At 41.8% G+C, this 21250-nt stretch overlaps 1 protein-coding gene across 1 annotated transcript in view; it reads right to left on the reverse strand.

Annotated features, from left to right (window-relative positions):
* The window catches only part of LOC311050591 (roundabout homolog 2), a gene marked incomplete at its 5' end in the record, with an annotated part of 58524 nt that overhangs the window by 24359 nt on the left and 12915 nt on the right, over positions 1-21250 (reverse strand). The window contains 7 exons of the mRNA XM_084064676.1: positions 1229-1434; positions 3354-3525; positions 5514-5638; positions 10074-10201; positions 11741-11879; positions 12602-12722; positions 12932-13089. Of these exons, the coding sequence (XP_083920802.1) occupies positions 1229-1434; positions 3354-3525; positions 5514-5638; positions 10074-10201; positions 11741-11879; positions 12602-12722; positions 12932-13089 (1049 nt within the window). The remainder of the gene's footprint in view (positions 1-1228; positions 1435-3353; positions 3526-5513; positions 5639-10073; positions 10202-11740; positions 11880-12601; positions 12723-12931; positions 13090-21250) is intronic.

Raw genomic sequence — 21250 nt, forward strand, 5'->3', positions numbered from 1 at the left:
AACTTCACTTCCATCACCACCACCCTGAGGCACTGCACCAAACTCTACCTGCCTTCTGTTTACACTGAGCTCCATGCGTGTCCACAGGCTTGGCTGCCACTAATGGTGTTACTGTAGCTGGCACGGTAAACTCGGCATGGCAGAGAGCCAGTGTGCAGCTGGAATTATCATTGGGCTATGAGATCATCCAGCACAGTATTGACCTCTGGCTGACAGGCTGGCCAGCGTGTGGGCAGGTGATGAGTCTTTCTTTTAGGTGACTCTACTGACTACTGAAATATTGATGACGGGAAGGGGCGTCGGCAGGGGAAATATTTTTAGTTCCTCACTCGTTGTCTCTACCTCATATCTCTTTTTGTCATCGTCATGATGTCCAACTAATGTATCCCTTCTGTTCCATTGAGCACTGTGGTATGGTAGATTTCCCCTCCGCCTCAGCGGTGCATTGGACCAAACCTTAATGCTCCAAGTTCACTCTGCACTGCTGCAGTGCATTATGCAGTCAGAGGAAGGCATGAGAGCAGAAGTGAATGAGCATCGTCCGGGCAGGAGATGTAATTAAAATCTAGGAGATCATTAATCATCTACTGCTGGTCAATTAATGCAAACAACGTTGCTATGCTCTCCTCTCTGTGCACTCAATGACCTCCAGGTGGGGTTACAGCACAAAGGGCTCAGTGGCTGCTCTTTCACCAAAGAAAGAAAGCATTAGCATTTGCAAACAAACTCCTTCATTAACATTACAATTACACACTGCGTGGGCACATAATTGCACTGGAAATATGTCCTGCGAGACAGAGATTGGCTGTTGAAAACTTGTTTCACCTTAATCTTAAATAATGGAAAATTGATTTAGAATGAAAAGGAAAATAAGGTTTTGCCATCTGGGGCCTCTGGGCAGCAGAGAAATATCCGATGGGGAGAAACTCAATGAAGGTTGAAGATCAAATATAATGTATGTATATGTTGCTGTGTACGTTCCTTCATTTCAGGAACAAAGGCATTTCTATCTTTTCAGGTATTTTTTGAAACCCTTTCCAATAAATCACATCACATATAAAGCACAAAACGCACAAGCACACAAACGCACGCACACACACACACACACACACACACACACACACACACACACACACACACACACACACACACACACACACACACACACACACACACACACACACACACACACACACACACACACACACACACACACACACACACACACCTTTATGTTGGTGATCTTCAATCCACCATTCTCCATCAAGGTCATTCGAGGGTTATCTCCCTGAATACTCTCTCCATCCTTCTCCCATGAAATCTTGATTGAGGGTCCACCAATCACATGACACAGAAGTTGTGCCACTGACCCCAAGGATGCAGTCTGATTGGCCGGGCCTTGGCGAATGATAGGTGGGAACTGGCCTGAAGGACCTACAAGTTAGATCAGGAATTGACAACTTTTAGTATTAAAAGAGCAATTTTTGCCCCAAAATAAATAAATAAAATCTGTCTGGAGTCGCAAAATCTATTGCTTTTCTGCAAATGAAATGTGCTTTCCCTGCAAATGTCTTACAATATTATTTCTTATGTTTGCTCATTTCTCAATGCAGAGCCAGCAAACCAGTAATCTATCCACACATTATTAAATTATCCATTTTCCTTCAAGACTATTTTTATTAGTGTGGTTGCCCAACAGGGCAACCAGACTATAGTACTCTATAGCTTTCTTTATTTATTTATAGATTAACTTTATTTCAAACCGCTACTCCTCCCACAGTTTTCATACCCTAATGTTGTGCCATATATCAAAATGACCGTCTTGAACGGGAATCGTGTGCTTGTATTTTGCTAAGAGATTGGTTGAATACTTTAATTGATATTAATTTATTAGTGCCATTAAATGTCCCCATCCACTTTAATGGAAAAGTGAAAAAACTCAAATTCAAGTATTTTTTTCTCAGAAACCTTAACAGCTAGAGTTATCAGATTTGGAGGGATAATTCATAATTAAGTCCCAAATTATTTAACAAAATATCACACCATTCGGCCTCATGGTGGCGCTATAACAGCCCCCTTTACGTTTTGGCCCGTAACTCTTGAACCGTAGGTCCTAAAATCAAAATTTCTTTTCACCTGGATTCCTTGGGTCACGACGCATCTCCCCATATAGGCCACGCCCATTTGCGTCAGGATAGATTTTTTGATATTGATTTATTAGTGCATTAAATTTCCCCATCCACTTTAATGGGAATTGCAAAAACTCCCATTCAAGTATTTTTTTCTCGGAAACCGTAAGGGCTACAGTTACAAAACTTGGAGGGGAGGTTAATAGTTTTTTGAAAAATTATTAAGAAAATAATCACACCAGTCGGCCACATGGTGGCGCTATAACAGCCCCCTTTACCTTTTGGCCTATAACTCTTGAACCGTAGGTCGTAAAATCAAAATGTATTTTTCCCTGGATTCCTTGGGTCACGACGCATCTTCCCATATAGGCCACGCCCATTTGCGTCAGGATAGATTTTCCGCCATTTTGAATTTTCTTCAAAACACACTTTTTGCTCCTTTTCCTTCAATTTTTTTCCAAATCTCACACAAATCGGTACACGTGATCTATGGACCCATGCGATAAACCTATCCAAGCGGAATTTTGATAGTCCGTACCGTCCGTCCGTAAATGGCTTCCAAAGTTAGCGGGAGGGGCCCGTTTGACCAAAAATGCCATAAATCACGAACGAAACGTCCGGTCAATCCCAAATTTGAATCACATGTCGAGAGTGGTATACTGAACCAATCCCCAAAAGCATTTCCACTTTGATCCATAGGGGGCGCCACGAATGCTCAAAATGTAACCGTTTGATGCAAAAACCTTATTTTGGGGGGATCGATCCTCTCAAAATGAAACGCAAGCGATCTCAGGAGTGACGTGACAATGTAATTGGCGCAGTCTCCGACGGTATTCCTCCCGCCGTATTGCTCGAGTCCCGACCGGCGTCGGCGCAACCACACTTTGCAATTGCCAATTGCGACGCGTCTAGTTTTTATTTGGTGTATAGGCTACACATTTGTTTTTACAATAGGAGAATGTTAAGAACTTTATGCCTAGAAGAAGAATAAATGATTATTAAAATAAAAGAAAAAAGGTTTATTCCTTTTCATAAAAGACTGGGAGCCAAAGGAGAGGGCCTAGAGCGGCACGTTGCCTATGAATTAGATGATGGAGGAGCAGAATATTATGAAAGTTGATCCTGTGGCAGTGATACAAATCGTCTTTGCTAATGGTGTTTTTTCTCCCCATTAGCTGACAGCACCAGAATTATTAATGTCCCAGATATTCTCATGAAACTCACCCCCCTCCACCTCCAGCAGGGCTTTGGTCAGCACACTTCCTGCTACACTGATGGCCTGACAGATGTAGAAACCAGAGTCCTCAGGGTGGATGTCAGCAATGGTCAACTCTCCACTCATGGACACAGAGTACCTTCCAGACTGTGAGGGTGGCTGTCCAGGAAATAATAAAATCTAGACAAACACACACACACACACACACACACACACACACACACACACACACACACACACACACACACACACACACACACACACACACACACACACACACACACACACACACACACACACACACACACACACACAAACACACACAAACACGCACACACACCAAGTACATGCAGGAACAAAAAATATATAAATTGTTCAAAAACCCTGTACGCTGAAGCCATTCTCTAAATGCTTCGCTCAAGTAGAGGCTTGTGAGATTCAAACAGCCTTCATTGCTGAAACTGGGTGGAAAGTATTTGCGGGGAAAACTGCATTGCAAAGCCACTGCAAAGACGTTAGGGCGGTCCTTCATAATGGGACGGTATCGGTATTGGTTTTCAAAGCAGTAAGCGAAGCGTAGGTTTACAGTATCATCAAAGGTTCTAGTGATTATTGTACATTGAATGTAGATTTCATCAGATGTATCGGCAGGTGATGAAGGAGATCTTCAATCGTCTTGTAATTCAAGACTGAAGGACCCCATTACCTTTTAAACACTAAGAAGAAACCACCAGTGAAAATGACATGCTTTTGTGTTTTGGGTTGATCCAGATTGGCAGACGATTTATGGCCATCTCAGTCTCAGTAAGTGATGAGGGAGGCGAGGCACATCAGTCCATTCAGCCATCCATTTCATTCCTCTAAGTCAAGAGGCTTAGACTGGATTGGAGGAGCCAAGGTTATAAGGCTACAGATAATCCAAAAACATCCATCATAAAGCTCTACAAACAGGGGGGAGGGCAGCACCTCAATTGTCTAGCAGACTAAATCTTAACTTAAGCTTCCTGTTTCCTGTCTGACTTGTGGGCTTGCAAAGCTTCTAGAGTATCTTAAGTTTCTTCACAGTGTGCGAGATCTCACCTGTTTATTTGTATGCTTTTATCAACAGGATATTTATAGTTGGGTACAATGTTAGATGAAGGCATTTTGTGTGTGTGTCTTTGCCCTTAGGAAGCAGGCTCCACACCTGGTGTTCTTTCTTCAAGTCTCTGCCCCCCCCCCCCTCTTCTTTCATGCCATCCTTCTCTTCCTTCTTTCTCTCCTCCTCTGTGTCTGCAGGCAGGTAAAAATTGCCAACGCTTTCTCACGAAACCCTTGAACACTTATTTGTACTTGTTTCTCAGAGCCAAATGCAAATATGCTGCCCTCCAACAGTATGTTCACATATTGTGTCCTCAAGCTGTGGGCAATGAAGAATGTTGGAAAAGGTTCTATTAAACCCTTACAAAAATGTGTTTTTAAAGCTGTGCTGTGTGTTTGCATAATTCCCCACAAAAGGTGAAAAGTGTGAAAAATGCTGCCAAAAAGAACATAAACAAGGTTGGAACATAAACTGAGAATAACAAAAACAAAACAGAAATTGTGACCTTGATGTTCAATGACATCATTCACATGATAAATTCATTTGTGGACAGGATTCTTTTTTCTTTCTATAATTCATGCTTTTCTACTCATTTATTAGTGCAGTGATTATAGTTAGGCCTTAACCTAAATACCTCATTTCCAGTCCTAGCTGGCAAATGTTCTATTCTACCATGTATTTAATTGCCATTAATTTGATTAATTGGGTGTATCATGTCTAAATTAGACTGTGATCAGAAAACCAGAGCTTCAGAACTAGAGTTGGGAATCCCTGCTTTAGAATGTTTTTATTTTTCCCCCCCGCTGGGCACAAATGTTTTTTTCAGCAACAGTCACACTTGTGCAATTACACACATTTACCCCAGGGAGCTGCCCAGTACAGTACAACCACAGTCTTATTAACCACTGGAGCAGTTGGGGTCAAGTTCCTTGCTCAAGGGCACTTCAAAGGTGGGCATTGAGGGGGTGTTGCTCATTCACTTCCCCATTACTCTTTTCATTTTTCCTGAACCGGCAGCCTTCTGGTCAAGAGCGCGCTCCTCTAATCTTTAGGTCACCAATGCGCTAATGCATGCACTCCCTCTTACCTGGCTTCCCTCTTTCTGCCAAAAGATGGCTGGTGGTGGGTTTCCTGTGGTCCCACACTCGAAGGTGATGCTTCGCCCTTGGGTGGCAATCTGATCACGGGGCTTAATAGTAATCTGTGGTGGTACTAGAGACAAAAAACAAAACACATCAGTGAGATGCTTTTACTTGCAGAAAGAATCAAACTGTGTACTATACTACAATTACAGTACATCCTCTGCACAGGTCTTTTAAACGGAGCATTTTACATTATGTAGGTGCAACAAAGAGGTTCTATTTGGATGTAATGTGCTGTGCTGGAAACAATGTGAATTTCCTCTTCGGGGATTAATTAAGTACATCGTCATCATCACCACCACCATCATCATCATCATCACCTTTGTTTGGAGCTGGCATAGGGTCCAGCATTTTAAATGCATAATCATTCCATTGCTTGATCAATAACCACTCAGTTACACCATATCTTTATTGATGAAACACACTGCTAGCCTTCCTGAATGGCTGATCTATGACCATATAGTGTGATAAATCTGCCTGCTCATCGTCACGTTATTGAGTAGTGCAATGGTGCATCTCCTTTTCCCTGAGCCTGCACATCATCACACTTCAATGCAATGCCATTCTCATGACATTTACTTAGTTATTTTGAGTTACGGTCTGAGTAGAGCTGCAGACTGTCAGCTTGATATGAAGAGACGTGTTCTTTTTGGGGGGATTCTTAAGCCTTTATTTGACAGTGATAGTAGAGAGAGACAGGAAATGTGGAGAGAGAAGGGGAATGACATGCCCCAAATGGTCCATCCGGGAATCGAACCAGGGAGTCGCTGATCAAGGCATTTTGTTACTGTATATGATATCCGTCCTGACCACTTGGCCATCCGGTCACCTCAGGAGACATCTGTTCTTTTTTTAAAGTATACAGGATTTGTTTTTGTTTTGAACTCAGACCCTCACAAGTCCATTGTGCCACTCTAAGGGGCACATTTGCAAAGAAGAGCAGTCGCTGATAACACCTTGTCCTTGTGCATCACTTGCATCTATCTGCCCTATCTCAATGACCAGCAGCTGAGTGCAATTTGCCTTTGTTTTTCATATGATTGCAATTATCCATGAGGTAAGCAGAAATGCTGTTTGTGGACCTGGTTCCTAGGTGTTACGTAGCCCTAGCAAAAGCCTGAAAATGGACAATGCCAGTGTAGTAATCAAAACTGTACACTTTATTAGTCAATAGTCATTGGCAATATTAGTCTAAAAACAATGTTTTACAACGCCTAACCTGATACACGCTGGTTGAGAAGAGGGGCTATACTCTTACTGTATATATTTATTTCAATTAGGGCACGGCTTTAGAAGCATCAACTTCCCGTTCACTTCCATTCTATGTGAGCAAGAAGGTGGAGCATCCGGTTGCAGCGTTTTGACGCAATGCTTTCAACACGTCTGAAGACATTGGCGAACTTTGACTGGGCGTCAGCCAATAGGAAAGAAGTGCCGTGGTTGACCCCACTTGGCAGGCATTTTGCTGGTAGTTTTTCTCAGTGAGGCAATCACTCCAACGTAAGTCAAACGAACTACACACACCACTACACACCACAAATTGAAATGTTGTGCCTTTCAGTCTGTGCAGCACGCACACACAGACAAAGGAATCCTTTTTTGACCAATCCGGCCTGCAACCTAAAACGAGCTTGACACCCCTCTACTCAGTACGGCTGGCTTGACGATGCCGTCACCTGCGGTTACAATCACTGCTGCCATGATCACTGGAAAGTCTAGCCATGATACCCTTCAGTTCAGCTACCACCATCTCTCTGAAGATGCTAATACTTTTCACTCTTACTGCATGATTAGACTTTTCTTTTGCGTTGAAGCTCATTTGCATAGAGAGGGGCCAGTTTGGCACCAAATGTATTCATAATTGCATATTACCTCATATAAATACATGCAAATGGCACGGTAGCACCCAGGTGTTATTTGCTTGGAAGTGCAGTTAAGGGAGCATTTCACCCTTTGCGGTTACTTTTGTGCATCCACCCCCCCCCCCACACACACACACACACAGTTAAATGTACACATGATTTTGCAGTGTAATCTCACTGCAAAATCAAAATCTGTAATTATATATATATATATATATGTATATTTTTTTATAAGTAAAATATACTGTAATGTAGTCAGACTTTTTATTAAATATACAATTGTTAAATTGAAAAGGATTCACACATTTAAATGTAATTCTCCAGCCTACCAGCTGCATTTAACTGCTTACAAACTGGACAGGGATTTACAGGGTATCAAACTCTTCCTTTTAATACGTGTAAATACACCAGATGTGTTTGATACCCAAGCTTAATCTGGTGCACATTAAGTCTAAAGTGTCTGAAGCCTAGTGCCTTACTCTGTCAAGAACTCAATAACTGGTGGGAAATCCAACCTTGTGGTTGGTCTGATATATTTGATTATTTATTTATTTATTTAACAAATAATAATATAAAATAACATTTGTAATTTTGTTTAATTTTTATTATATATTTTCATGTTTGGTTTATTTTGTACTTCCACAATGAGAAACATTATGGTGAGGGGTGAAAATTCTGTGTAAAACACGCAACAACAAAGCTGTAACAGCTGGAACAGCGTGGAATGGAATTAAACACAAAGAACAGCAAAGCACTTGTTAATGTACACGTACAGATTTAATTTACACACTGACTTAAAAAAGAAAAGGGAAAAACTCTTCGGGAAAGCATCACATTATCAGAGTTTTGTGTGTCCCTATGAACCTGAGAGCTGTGTTGTCTGGAGCCCGGTACTCCTGGTGGAGTCTCCCATGGCCAGACTAAGAATGGATCAAAAATACTCCATAGACAACCAACAAAGGAGCAAAGCTACCCTGCCCGGAGGAAGCCCAGGGCCCTCATTTGATGCCAGAGCCAGAAGGAGCGTCCGCCAGAAAGCGTCTGGTGGCCGGGTCAGCCACGGAGCTCAGCCAGGCACAGCCCGAAAAAGCGAAGTGGACGTTTCTCCATCCTGTGTGTCCACCTCCTATGGGAGGAACCGTTGGGGTCCGGTGCGCAGCCAGACAGGTGGCAGTGAAGGCGGGGGGGCCTCGACGGGCCAGACCTGGGTGGCAGAGGCTGGCCTTGCGGATGTGGAGCGTCACTTCTTTGTGGGTGAAGGAGTCTGATATTGTGTGAGAGGTGGAGCGCTACCAGCTAGATCTGGTGGGGCTTATCTTTATGCACAGCAGGGGCTCTGGAACCAAACTCATGGAGGGGTTCGATCCTATTCTTATTAAACATGGTTAATGATCGGGACACTTGTAGGGGTGTGATTGGGAGGAACGAACGGTCTCCCTGATCTGAACCCGGGCAGTGCTTTGCTATTTGCACTTCTGTGCTAGTCATGTATTATAACTAGAGCAGAGAGGGTTTATAGTTCTGTGAGCTGAGAAGGTTTTTTTCAAGGTCACAGGGCAGACCGAGGACCAGGTGGGGAGATTATATACCCATGCTGGCCTGGGAACGCCTCAGGATCCCCCAGGCCGAGCTGCCTGATGTGGCCAGAGAAAGGGAAGTCTGGGATTCGCTGCTGGAACTGCTGCCTCCGCAACCGGACAGCGGATGAGCGGAAGATGATGGATGGAAGATGGATGGAGTGATAAAAGCAATGGAGGATGAGGTCAGCCCAGACCACTACAGCAAAGGAAACAGACATACTGCAGAAACAGACTTGTGTGTGTATGCGTGTTCGCGCGAGCATGAGGAAGAGACAGACAGACAGACAGACAGACAGACAGACAGACAGACAGACAGACAGACAGACACACAGAGAGAGAGAGAGAGAGAGAGACAGACACAGAGACAGACAGACAGACAGACAGACAGACAGACAGACAGACAGACAGAAAGAAAGAAAGAGACAGAGACTTTTCTTATTAATACTGTGACTGCTCTCTGGCAGTTTGTTAAAGCACACTATCTTCCAAACATCTGTCAGATAGAGTAATCCATACGGTTTAGCATTAAGCTCCTGGTGGAACCGCTGCCCAGAGAATCACACAAACACACACACACACACACACACACACACACACACACACACACACACACACACACACACACACACACACACACACACACACACACACACACACACACACACACACACACACACACACACACACACACACACACACACACACACACACAAACAAAGCCAGCCTTGACCAGGAAATCGGTAGAAGCATATTAGTGTTTCAGTGTAATTTGGCATTGACTTATGCATGAACTTGCCTTCATCTAAACAAGGACATTTCTGCCTATCTCAGGGTATTTGTGCCTGTGCTCGCTGCTGTACATGCTTTGCATTTCACATAAGGTTGGTTTACACTTTGGCGTACGACAGTGTCCCGCGCCGACAATTGCCAATCTGGAGAATCCCAACGCTTTGTAATGGTGGCACATTGTGAGCTTGTAGATCTGCTCTTTGCTGCACGGGACGGTGTCTTAGGAGGACGGAGTACAATTTAGGCAATACAATATGTATTATGTGCTTCTTACCATGGACCTGCAGCATGGCTGAAGCCTCGGTCTTGCCGACACTGTTTTCAGACGTGCACATGTACGTGCCCTCATCTTCCTGTCGTACTTTGAACAGGCGCAGGCTATTGTCATTCCGGATCTCAAATCTGGGAGGCAGAAAGTGATCGTCAAGAACAATCCTGTATATTTACAAGAATTTGTGTTCAACAATGTCTTGAAAAGTGCACGTTGACACGTTACATGTTAAAAAGATACATGGTCTTGTTCTTTGTCGCCTGTATTGTGTTATAACACAGTCATCTCTCAAGACAGGTTTTCAATCTTTTTTTCCTTTTCTTTTACCAATGGGTTCCCAGATTGTTACACAACTGATGCTGATTTTGATATTCTGATGTTGGAATGTAAATACAATCATTTCCAAATCTCAATACACTGTATGTACACAAAGCCAGAAGCGCATTCATTTCCATGTTTGTATGACTATTCATATGGCAATCTAGCACATTATATGGTCATATGGTCATATATACTGTATGTCAAAATGAGAGAATTTCCGGGTTAAGTCTAACGATAAAAAGAAGAAATGTCATTACAACACGTGTAATAAAACAAAAAAAAGCTGTAACACAAAAGTGAGAGAAAGAAAATGTTTCGGTATATTATACCATCATCAGTTCTAGTGACAAGCTGCACACCCTCAGTTATATGAATTTATCGACTTCATCATTAGGCAATTAACCAATAGTCTACAGGGGTTTGACCCAGATAACATATATACATATATAGAAAAATAAATAACAAAATACATACAGAGTGCCCTCTTACTGAGTATACATCAAGATCAGAACCATAGCAAGCAATTCATCTTTAGCGTGTAATGTTTGTACAGTACATGTACTGTACCGTATCCACATTTTTTTTTTTTGCATCGGTAGACATCTTTGGAAATGCTCCTTTTCTCTGAGTGTGCAGGTTTCTCTAATTTTGACATCCTTGCACCAACACACACCTAGATTAAGGCTTCTCGGGGATCACCAAAGAGCTCAAACTAACTTTAAGAATTTAGCCTACATTAAAATGTTATGTTCACATTTAAACACTGACCACAAAGTTGCTTAGTCTCAGGAGGGTCCTGCTAACTAATGAATCCTCTCTAGTCTTTCATTAGTGAATCTGCATCGCCTAACTGGTAGACAGACATGAATTATTAGGTAATTACTCTACGCTTTCTAGGCCACATCCTTTACTCTGACACAGAATTCATCTCTGGTGAATACTATATGCAGAAAAGTCCTCAGTGAGTCAGTGGTGGAAAGTAACTAAGTACATTTACTTAAGTATTGTACTTAAATACAATTGTGAGGTATTTGTACTTTCTGGAGTATTTCCAATTTCCGACACTTTTACTTCTACTCCACTACATTTCAGAGGTAAATATTGTATTTTTACTCCACTACAATTATTTGAACACTTTAGTTACTAGTTACTTTGTAGAGTGTGATTATATCACAAAACAAATGTAACCAAATGGGCCCTTACAGGTCCATTTGGTTACATTTGTACACTCCCAGAGTTAAATGAACACTCATGATTTTTGCATTAGTATACAGTATATATCCCTACTTGCGTCAGTTTGATGACACATCAGACACCACAGATACATATGGTATGTATGCCAATATTACCTCGCCCGGGGTAGCTCTCCTTCCTCTCTGCGCCACCGCACTGTCGGGGCGGGATCTCCATGGACGTCGCACACAAAGTCAACGGTGTCTTCCTCCATTACCACTTGGTTCACTGGTCTCCGTAGCAACACGGGACGCTCTGCAGTAATGGAAACATGATTTACCAGATGCACAAATAGATGTGCATACTGAATGTGCACATGCATGATTACATTTGGAGATACGTATACGCTCTCACACACGCACGCACGCACGCACGCACGCACTCACCCACACACACGCACACACACACACACACACAATTACACTGAAAAACTACAGTTGTACACAATACGAACAAACAATAATGTAATGCACAATACATTGCATCGATTTAACATATCTACATATACATTTCAATTTACAATTAAAATCTAAATCTCATATTTGGGGCGACTTGCAAAAGTGCAAGGTCAGAGTAAGCATGAACCTCAGTCAACCAACAAGGTAAGGCGTGAAGGACAATTTGCAATTAGGTATTTAGCAAAATAACATCTAAACAATCTAAACAACATTCTTGTGGTCAAGCAAAATCTAATCTAAATAACAAAACATATCTCTCCTGTCGGGCAGAAACCAGCTAACTCCAAAATGTTTGGAGTTAGGAGGTTTTGTTCATCATTGATAAGAACAGCTGAATGGACCTCAAGCTCACAGTGAGGTTTGAGATCAAAAGGGGGTGGAGCCTGGACTCAGCAAAACCAGCTAACTCCACCCCCCTTTGGTGGAGTTAGCTTGGTCAATAGCACTGATTTATGAAAAAAAATGAGTTAGCTGGTTTCTGCCCGACAGTAAGGTCGAGGTATAGAAGATATGACTCACCATACACCACCAGCTCTGCAGGATCACTGTCTCTTTCTCCCACCATATTAGTGCCCACACAAACATACATGCCAGCATCACTTTTCCTGGTGTGAGAGATCATCAGTTTGCCCCCACGCATCTGAAAAGCGGCAGTGAGTGAATTAAGCCCATCAGCCTATAGGCTATCCTACAGTAACCGTCAGATAAATATATATTTGTAGAGGTTTTCAAAAAAACATTTGGCTTGACTTTTTCTGGGTGTCAGCTTGTGTAGCTTTTCTCTAATCACAATGGCATGTATTCAAAATGCGGAACTTTATTTTCAGGCCATGTCCGACGTGAACTCACAGAGATCCGTTCATCCTTGGCGCTGACGCGGGCATTATTCCTCTTCCAGGAGACGGTGGGCTCGGGATGACCACGTGGGGGGACGCACTCCAGCACAGCAGGCTCACCCGCTGCCACCACCACATCAACTGGAGCCTGTCGGAAGTCGTCTCTCAGGACTGGCGATAAAACAAATGGTAAGAAACAGAGACAAATGTAACACACATTGTCCAACACTGCCTTTACACCAACACAGTCGGTGTTAAAGGGATATTTCGCTTTCATGTTTGGGGTTATTTTAATGTTAGACTTAAATGAGTCTAACATGGTTATAAAATGGAGTTTGAAGTTACAGTGGGTTTATAGAGGAAACGGGTGTGTCTGATATAATAAATATCCAATATCTAAATATTGAATCAAGCAATTTAAAAACTGTCTGGGCGTGCACACAAAAGCCTGAGTAGACCCCAAACATGTTTGAAAGTGAGATATCCCTTTCATTTAACTCCGAAGGGTGTATAAATGGAACCAAATTGACTCATAAGAGAAGGATTGGTTCCATAGCTTTTTCTTTTCTTGAGTTAGATGACTAAAATAATCTCACTGACTGAGGGTCAATTATTATTTGCATGCACATGAGTTCTCATATCCATGGTGATGTTGCACTGCGCTGTTTTAATGTTTCCTACAGTATGCCTATGTCCTACCCTGCTGTCGCTTCTGTCAAATGAATAATTCACACCTCTCAGTCCGACAGAGTAAACAAATAACGCAGCATTCATAATTCAACCTGTGCGAGAGAGAGAGAAAAGGCTTCCCAGTGCTTTAATGAAAGGTTTTGCATCTAAAAAACAACACAACCTCACACAGCTGCAAAATACAGATGCAGCAGCCGGCAGGTAGGCATAAATGCTAGGTGCTCTGTATTCTCATGTCATCCCTGAACGTTTCACTCTCTGGAAATGAAGACAGAATGAGATGCTTTGCTCGATGACCTTTGAAATGTTTTCATCTGCTGTGCTGATTGACACTGAGCCAAAGTGCAGATGAAAGCCAAACTATGAACTCGAAACTCTAGCAGACTGAGCGGAACTCGACAAAAATGTTGCTCGTTCATTCAAACTCTCTCTCGCACGTACACACGTACGTGTGTGTGTGTGTGTGTGTGTGTGTGTGTGTGTGTGTGTGTGTGTGTGTGTGTGTGTGTGTGTGTGTGTGTGTGTGTGTGTGTGTGTGTGTCACAAAATTAGATTTTTCCTTTGGCAGAATGCAGTATTCCAGGATAACAGATCAATGTACAGTAAATTCCCCTTTATACCTTCATGAATATTTTAGTGACAGGCTACTTTGCAACGTACATGTTAGAGCAACTTAAGTGCTTGCCTGTCAATCAACACACCTGGACTCAGTATTTTTTGTATATTTGTCACTCAATGTATGCTGTACATTAGTGCTATGTCAATCATCATCATGGTTAGCCCATGCTAAGTTCTTTGTAGCCTTTTATGTGTCATCTATCTCTAAACTGTACTATCTATCCACTCAATTATCCACAGCTTAAAGGTGTAGTGAAATGAAAAATATGTTTTTCACACTTTTAGAGCATATCCGTGGTCATCATATGGGCATACCTAACAATAGATGCCCAAAAAAATGAAAAAAACCCATTTTTGTGTATTTTTACATCTAAAGTCCCTAAAAAGCCAATCTTAATTACTTCCTGTAAACGAAAACGTGCTGCGTGATAACGCAGCCTTCATGAAAATAAATGAATCTTGATTACATGCACCTGTTTGATTCCCATACTGTAGCTGCACGTTCTTCAAACACAGCTGATTTTAATTCGGTTCTTAAGTCTGACGTAATTTTGTAGTCCGATGTCACGTCCGGGTCCAAAAGGCACCAGCGCCGTCCACTCTTCATTGTAAACAACATGTTGGAACCCGTAAATCTTTTTACAATAACCTCCTTTTTCAGAAATGAACCATTGAGGGTTAATAAGGGTCTTAATGCTAATATCATAGAAGTACAAAGTATTTATTTATTATTATGATTTAACATTATTATTATTAACATTAAAACACTTGGACCCGGAAGTTATTCTAGCGGGGCGCAACGTCACGTCTTAACAATCGAATTACAGAGATACTCCGTTTTGAATCTCATTGAAGAAGAGTGTATTACTCATTTTAAACTTCATCTGCACACTAAAATATGTATCTGAAAACATTATAGGTTAGAAATAAGCCAGGTAGTAGCAAACGTACTTCACTGGCCGTCTCTCTCTCACTTGTAAACAAACACTAGCCGTGTTGCACACGGCTGAAGTGATTGAGATCCAACGTCCAATAGCCTGAAGGGATGGGACCTTCTGATTGGTTTAGAGTCGTTGAGCCGACGTTTCAGGCTGAACCTTCAAAATAAAATGACCGAAAATGTCACTTCAGTGCGTCTTTAACACAGCACCCATATTCACACTCAGGTTTAATTTAGACTTTGTCACACAAGAACCCTTTCCAAAAGCCTCGCCTGATAAAAATGGCATACTTCAATTGTTAATATTTCAATTTAGGCGAGCGACATGGTTGCATGAATTAGCCTCCACAAGGACTGAATTCATCATATTGTCTAGCAAGAAAAAAAGATGTTCCTGCCTTGTTTGAGGGCTGTCATTTAGTAGAGAGTCACCTTATCTCGGGTAAACACACATGAATATTTCAAATAGATTTCACTCAGCCCAGGAGGACTGAGGTGATCATCCGCCAGTTCTTCCTCCTCCTTCCCCTTCAGCTTGCCCCTCTGATACGGAGCCAACATTTTCCAAACATATTTTTTTTTAGATTTTCAAAAACAGATTTAAACAGCAGATTTACTATCTTACAACGCATCAAACATTGTGACACGTTGTGAGTTTGTAGATCAGCTATCTTTGTTATTTGAAGTACAACAAAGTATAGGACTTTAGTGGCTCAAGTGTAATATCTACTTGAGCCTACTAGCCTATGAAGTCTAGGATCCAACCTATTTATAGTATACTCAGAAGATGTTACCACTTGCGCATACACCCACTTCTTATTAAAACAACATCAATATTTCAATTACTTTTAATATGTCCACATATGGAAATAGGGGTATGAATTAGGATTTAGTAGTCCCTGGGGTAGAGAGGCTTTGTTTTGGGAAAAGGCTCACAGCACAGGCAGTTACTCCCTGGACATCTGTCCATCTATCTAAAGCAGTGGTTCTCAACCAGTGGTCCAGGGACCACCAGTGGTCCTTGAGAGGGTTCCAGGTGGTCCCCGGCTAGATGATGGAGAGTTGGTAACCAAATGGACCCTTATAGATCTCTAACTCTTGAGAGTGTAAAATTAAACCAAATGAACCCTTACGGGTCCATTTGGTTTCATGTTACGCTCCCAAGAGTTAAAGTATTACTGCATTACTTAATTAAAGAATTGTTATTTTGATTACCGTTGGCCTATGGTACCAATATCAATACAGCATGGAATTGTGGACAAAATCGTATCTCATCAAACGGTGGTCTGTGGCTCAAATGCCGAATAAATAATGGACCTTGATATAAAAAGGGTTGAAAACCACTGATCTAAAGGGTAAAACAGCACCCCTCAACCGACCACCACACCCCGTCTCAATCACCCTCAAACATCGCAACAAAAGGACATCATGCAATAAAAGGGGCCCCTGGAAAGGTGCACAGATTCCAGAGTGTCCAAACTCTGAAGCTTAATTTATCATGTATTGGACCACCGTGTGTATTGCTGAAAATAATTGTTGCAATGCTTTACAGTATGTAGTTAGCTTTAAAATCAGTTATTGCCGGCAAGGGACACCATTATACAATGGAGTATAAATTATGCTTCAGAGTGAATTACGGGTACATTTTTACACTCTCAGAGTCAGGGGACGGGACAGTCCTCCCTTAAGTCTCGCCGAACACCCTGACCCTGTCCACTTGGCTGCTCATGTCAAATGCTTCCCAGAGCAAGAGAGGAGCTAATTGAAAGAGCTACATTATTTTTAGACCTCTGTCTGCAAGGCCTGGTGAGATAAGCGCAAAAATACCTTTATTTCTTACTCATAGTGACTGGAGTGAAGTTATGGGCACAGCCAGCTAATCCCTGAACCTGCCATCAACATTATAAGAACCAGGGATACAAATTACACACACGCACGCGCACACACACACACACACACACACACACACACACACACACACACACACACACACACACACACACACACACACACACACACACACACACACACACACACACACACACACACACACACACACACACACACACACACACACACACACACACACACACACACACAGGCCTTTAATGCTGAATTCCAAAGTCCCAGTCTCCCAGGGCAGGGAGTCTTGCAGAAAGTGGGACATTTGAGGGTTGAAACACGTGACACAGAGCAGAGTTATGGCTCAGATCACCCTATCCCAAACACTGCGCAATACCAGCAGCAAAACTCTTTTGAAGCAGTGTGACTCACTGTGATGTAAACGTGACGCACTCCGGCCCACTCCCTCAACGCTTGTCATACTAAAGAAAGTTATAGTCAGGTGGTGTTGTGACACAATTATTCCACCACAATTGTAGAGTGACCAGATGTCCCGGGATTGTCCTGGATTGTACTGATTTCAAACTGGGTGTCCCTAGTCCCGACAAGCTCTATAACACTAAAATGACATGGTTTTCAACATTCACAACCAAATAGTCCTGGTTTTCCCCGCAGTTAATAACAACAATTGTTTTGAGTGTTTATAGATGTTTATCATATTCTGTTCTGTTGAATGATGCAGTCACTAGGTGTGCTAAGTGCTAAAATAACTGTCCCCCATCCTGATGAAAACACTAGGTGAAAATAAAAGTACAATAAAAACAATGTTAAAGAAATTGTCAAAAATTGCTAAAATAGATCATGTACAAGTTCACAACTTGTAGATCAGCTATTTTATTTTTTTAAGCTATTAAGGGTCATTTTTTTTTAATTATGGTCACCCTATCTATACTAATGTTACTAATGTTGTCAGAAATAGTAGACTCTAAGAGTGGCTATCTCTAACAGCCACTTCTCAGACATAAGGGGACAGTAAGCAAAGCGTGTTTTCGGCGAGGGAGTATAGCCTCAAAACTGGTGAGAAATCATCTCAGTCATACCATGTGTTTTCCCTCCTACTTTGTAACCATAGACATAATCAATATACATAGACACTGCATTGGCCGCTGGATCCTACATCAACGTTGTTGCCATATTGGTCCTGGCAACTTGCCATAACTCCTGCAAGAAAGATGCCTGTGTCGTGTCGTGTGCAGTTTGGGTCTATTTATTACTATTACTGTTACTATTTATGTAAGATCAAGTATTTTGGTATGAAAAACCATGCTTTTAAAGTAGCCAAGTATCCTGTATCATCATCAGCTCTGCATACCTGCCAAAATGGCCAGTTAAACGTGTCCATAATGCAGGGCTGAGGTCTGATGAGTGCTCTATGGAGACAAGGACTAATACTCATATTTCCATAACCTCCTCGCCTGTGAGTTTTAATAATGGCGAGGCGAATCTAAATTAATCCCAAAGATGGTTTCATCATTACAATTGTAATGGTTCTGTCTGTTGTACAGCAGCACTATTCTGAGCACAGCCATTAATTTCCATAACTTTGATATTACAGGGATATACAGATTAAAAGATTTAATCTCACTCAGAATATTCATCGCACCATTTTCAAGTTGACATTTATCTCTATAAAGTGTTAAGCAAAGCACAGCTTTAGGACTGTGAAAAGGCCATCTGTTGGTGTTTTTAGAAGAGTAGGTAGAGAGAGGGAAAGAGTAATCATAATAATACAATTGTCTTCTTTTGGCAGCCACGGCCGAACTGCAGTGCCATGTCTGAGTGTTGTAAGAGAGTGCACAGTACACTTATTATACACTGAAACAATGGCATTTTCTATAAAAGTCTCAATGTGAAAAAAGAACAGAATCCCACACACTGTCCTCTCTTCTACTATGGCTTTAATTTGTGTGCAATGTTTCAGTCGCAAGACCTTCATCGGGCACGAAATGTGCTGAACCCTGACATCCAAAGAGCCAGTTAAGTGTACTGAACAATTAGCAGACTGCTGATGAGGCATGAATGACAGGGCACAAGCGTATAACTGGACAGAGAAAACGGAACAGTGCTCATGGAGAAGTGACAGCGAGTGTGGGAGGCAAAGAGCTAATAAGGATAGATCGAATAAATTGAAGGGTCCCAGGCATTGTGTGCACATGGCTGAGAGCATGGCCGGGACATTAGAAGTACACATTCTGAGAACTCAAGGTGAACCTGCCGCTGGGCATCTATTGTTCTTTTGTCTTCCCGGAGCAGTAAGAGTAACACCATTAGAGAGCTGTTCTAATGCCATTGATGTGATACTGCCACAGCAAATGAAGGCTTTGCCTGCAAAGGAGAGAAATTGCTTTAATCCAGTCATTGTCTGATTGTGTTGATGGAGGTCTGAAGGGAGACTACAGGGCAATTTTTCTCAGTGCCTTGGCTTTCCAAAGGGGTTAGACACAAACACGTCACATACAGCGAAGGGCCCAATATTTGCTACTCCTGATGCTTATTGTTCCTCCATCATGGATAATGTCTGCAGAAGTTCTTCAGAGTTTTCTGTGTACCCAGTAAAAGGAGACAGTAAAGAAGAAGAGATCCAATTAAGAAACAATCTATAGCAGAGCAGCTATTAGTTCCTAATCCCAGATGAAGAGAAAGTAAAACATTGGCTCCAAAGCATTTTAAAGCAATTATTCTTTCTACTTTATTCTAATCCAGCCAATGCATGTGCCTATTTCTTATCGAATAAAGGCATTCCTGTCTTTGAAATAGATACTATTACCATTTATGTAAAAGTCAAAACACAGGGCGCAAAAATGTTTTAGGAAGAGTACAGGATTTCCATCCACTCCCTATATCTCATTATTTTGAGCTTTTCAACAACCAAGCCGATCAGCTGGTCACTGGCAGCATACAGAGAAGTAGAATAATAACATAGATATAGAAATAAGTTGGTGGCATTCCTAAGTGAAGTTAGCTCCATTATGGATGTACAGTATACTGTTACCGTCTGTGTGAGTACACTTGATGTACTCATAATAATTAATGCGTGCCCCTATACAACACACACCACAACCCCACATAGACGTAGAAAAATCCATTCTGACTGGCTACAATTGACTTCTAAAGTTAGCTGGATGGGCTTATTTTGTTTCAAAAACTGCCAAAAATGATGGATGCATCATCCGATCTCTACACAATGCAGAGTCAAAGGTGATTTCACTTAGACCCATAGGGCTCCACAAATGCACAAAGTTTAACCACCTGATGTAGGAAGCGGAAACATAACTTAAGCAGCCCTGGGTAAGTCAACGGGTCTTAGAAGTTTTATAGTTTCTAGCTATTTCTGAACTTGAACCTTGATGCTTATCTTTATATTGTGAGTTGATAGTTGTACGTAATTGAAATGTTCCTGTACTTTCCTCCTAGACTTTCCCTCCTATACTTTCCTCTTACTCTTTTACTGAAGTGACACTGTGCTTCATGTCTTCTCCCAGCTGCAACACTGGAGTAGCTGCAGCCACTTAAAAATATAAATATCACTGGCAATAAAGGTTGACAATTCTGATTCTGATTCTGATATTATTTGTGAGGTACTGCAGAAGAGAGCAACAATGACCATGCAAAGAACGCATGTTGAGGACCCACACAGGACCAAAACATCACTTGAAATGCAATTGTGGACTAATGCTCACTAATGATTCAAAGTGATTGAGTGGAGCTCTGCTGAAATCATAATCAATCTAAATTGAATTTCTCAAACGTATTTGAGAGGCTAAATTAACTGACCTCTATAACGAGCATGTGTGTGTGTGTGTGTGTGTGTGTGTGTGTGTGTGTGTGTGTGTGCGTGTGCGTGTGCACGTGCACGTGTGCGTGTGCGTATGTGTGGGGGGGCATGTTTCAGGGGTCAACATCTTTCATGACCATACACAGTATTATACAGCATGAGACCAAACCATTTAAGGGTAAGTATCAAACTGGAAAAGCATGTCAGAGAATGTAAACATTCTCATAGATGAACATTTAAGTGATACATGCATCCAGAACACATAATTAGTCATTGTGTCTTGGCATTAAAGGTCTTATAAGCTGGTTAAAGTAAAAGTATTGTTGGCAAAGCTATTTCCTACTCAGTATTCTAAGCCACACAAAGTCTAACGGATGCAATGGTATTAATTACTAGTCAGCAGAGGG

The sequence above is a fragment of the Gymnoscopelus microlampas genome, assembly GCF_963454915.1.
Source record: "Gymnoscopelus microlampas genome assembly, chromosome: 8".
Classification (NCBI taxonomy): Eukaryota; Metazoa; Chordata; class Actinopteri; order Myctophiformes; family Myctophidae; genus Gymnoscopelus; species Gymnoscopelus microlampas.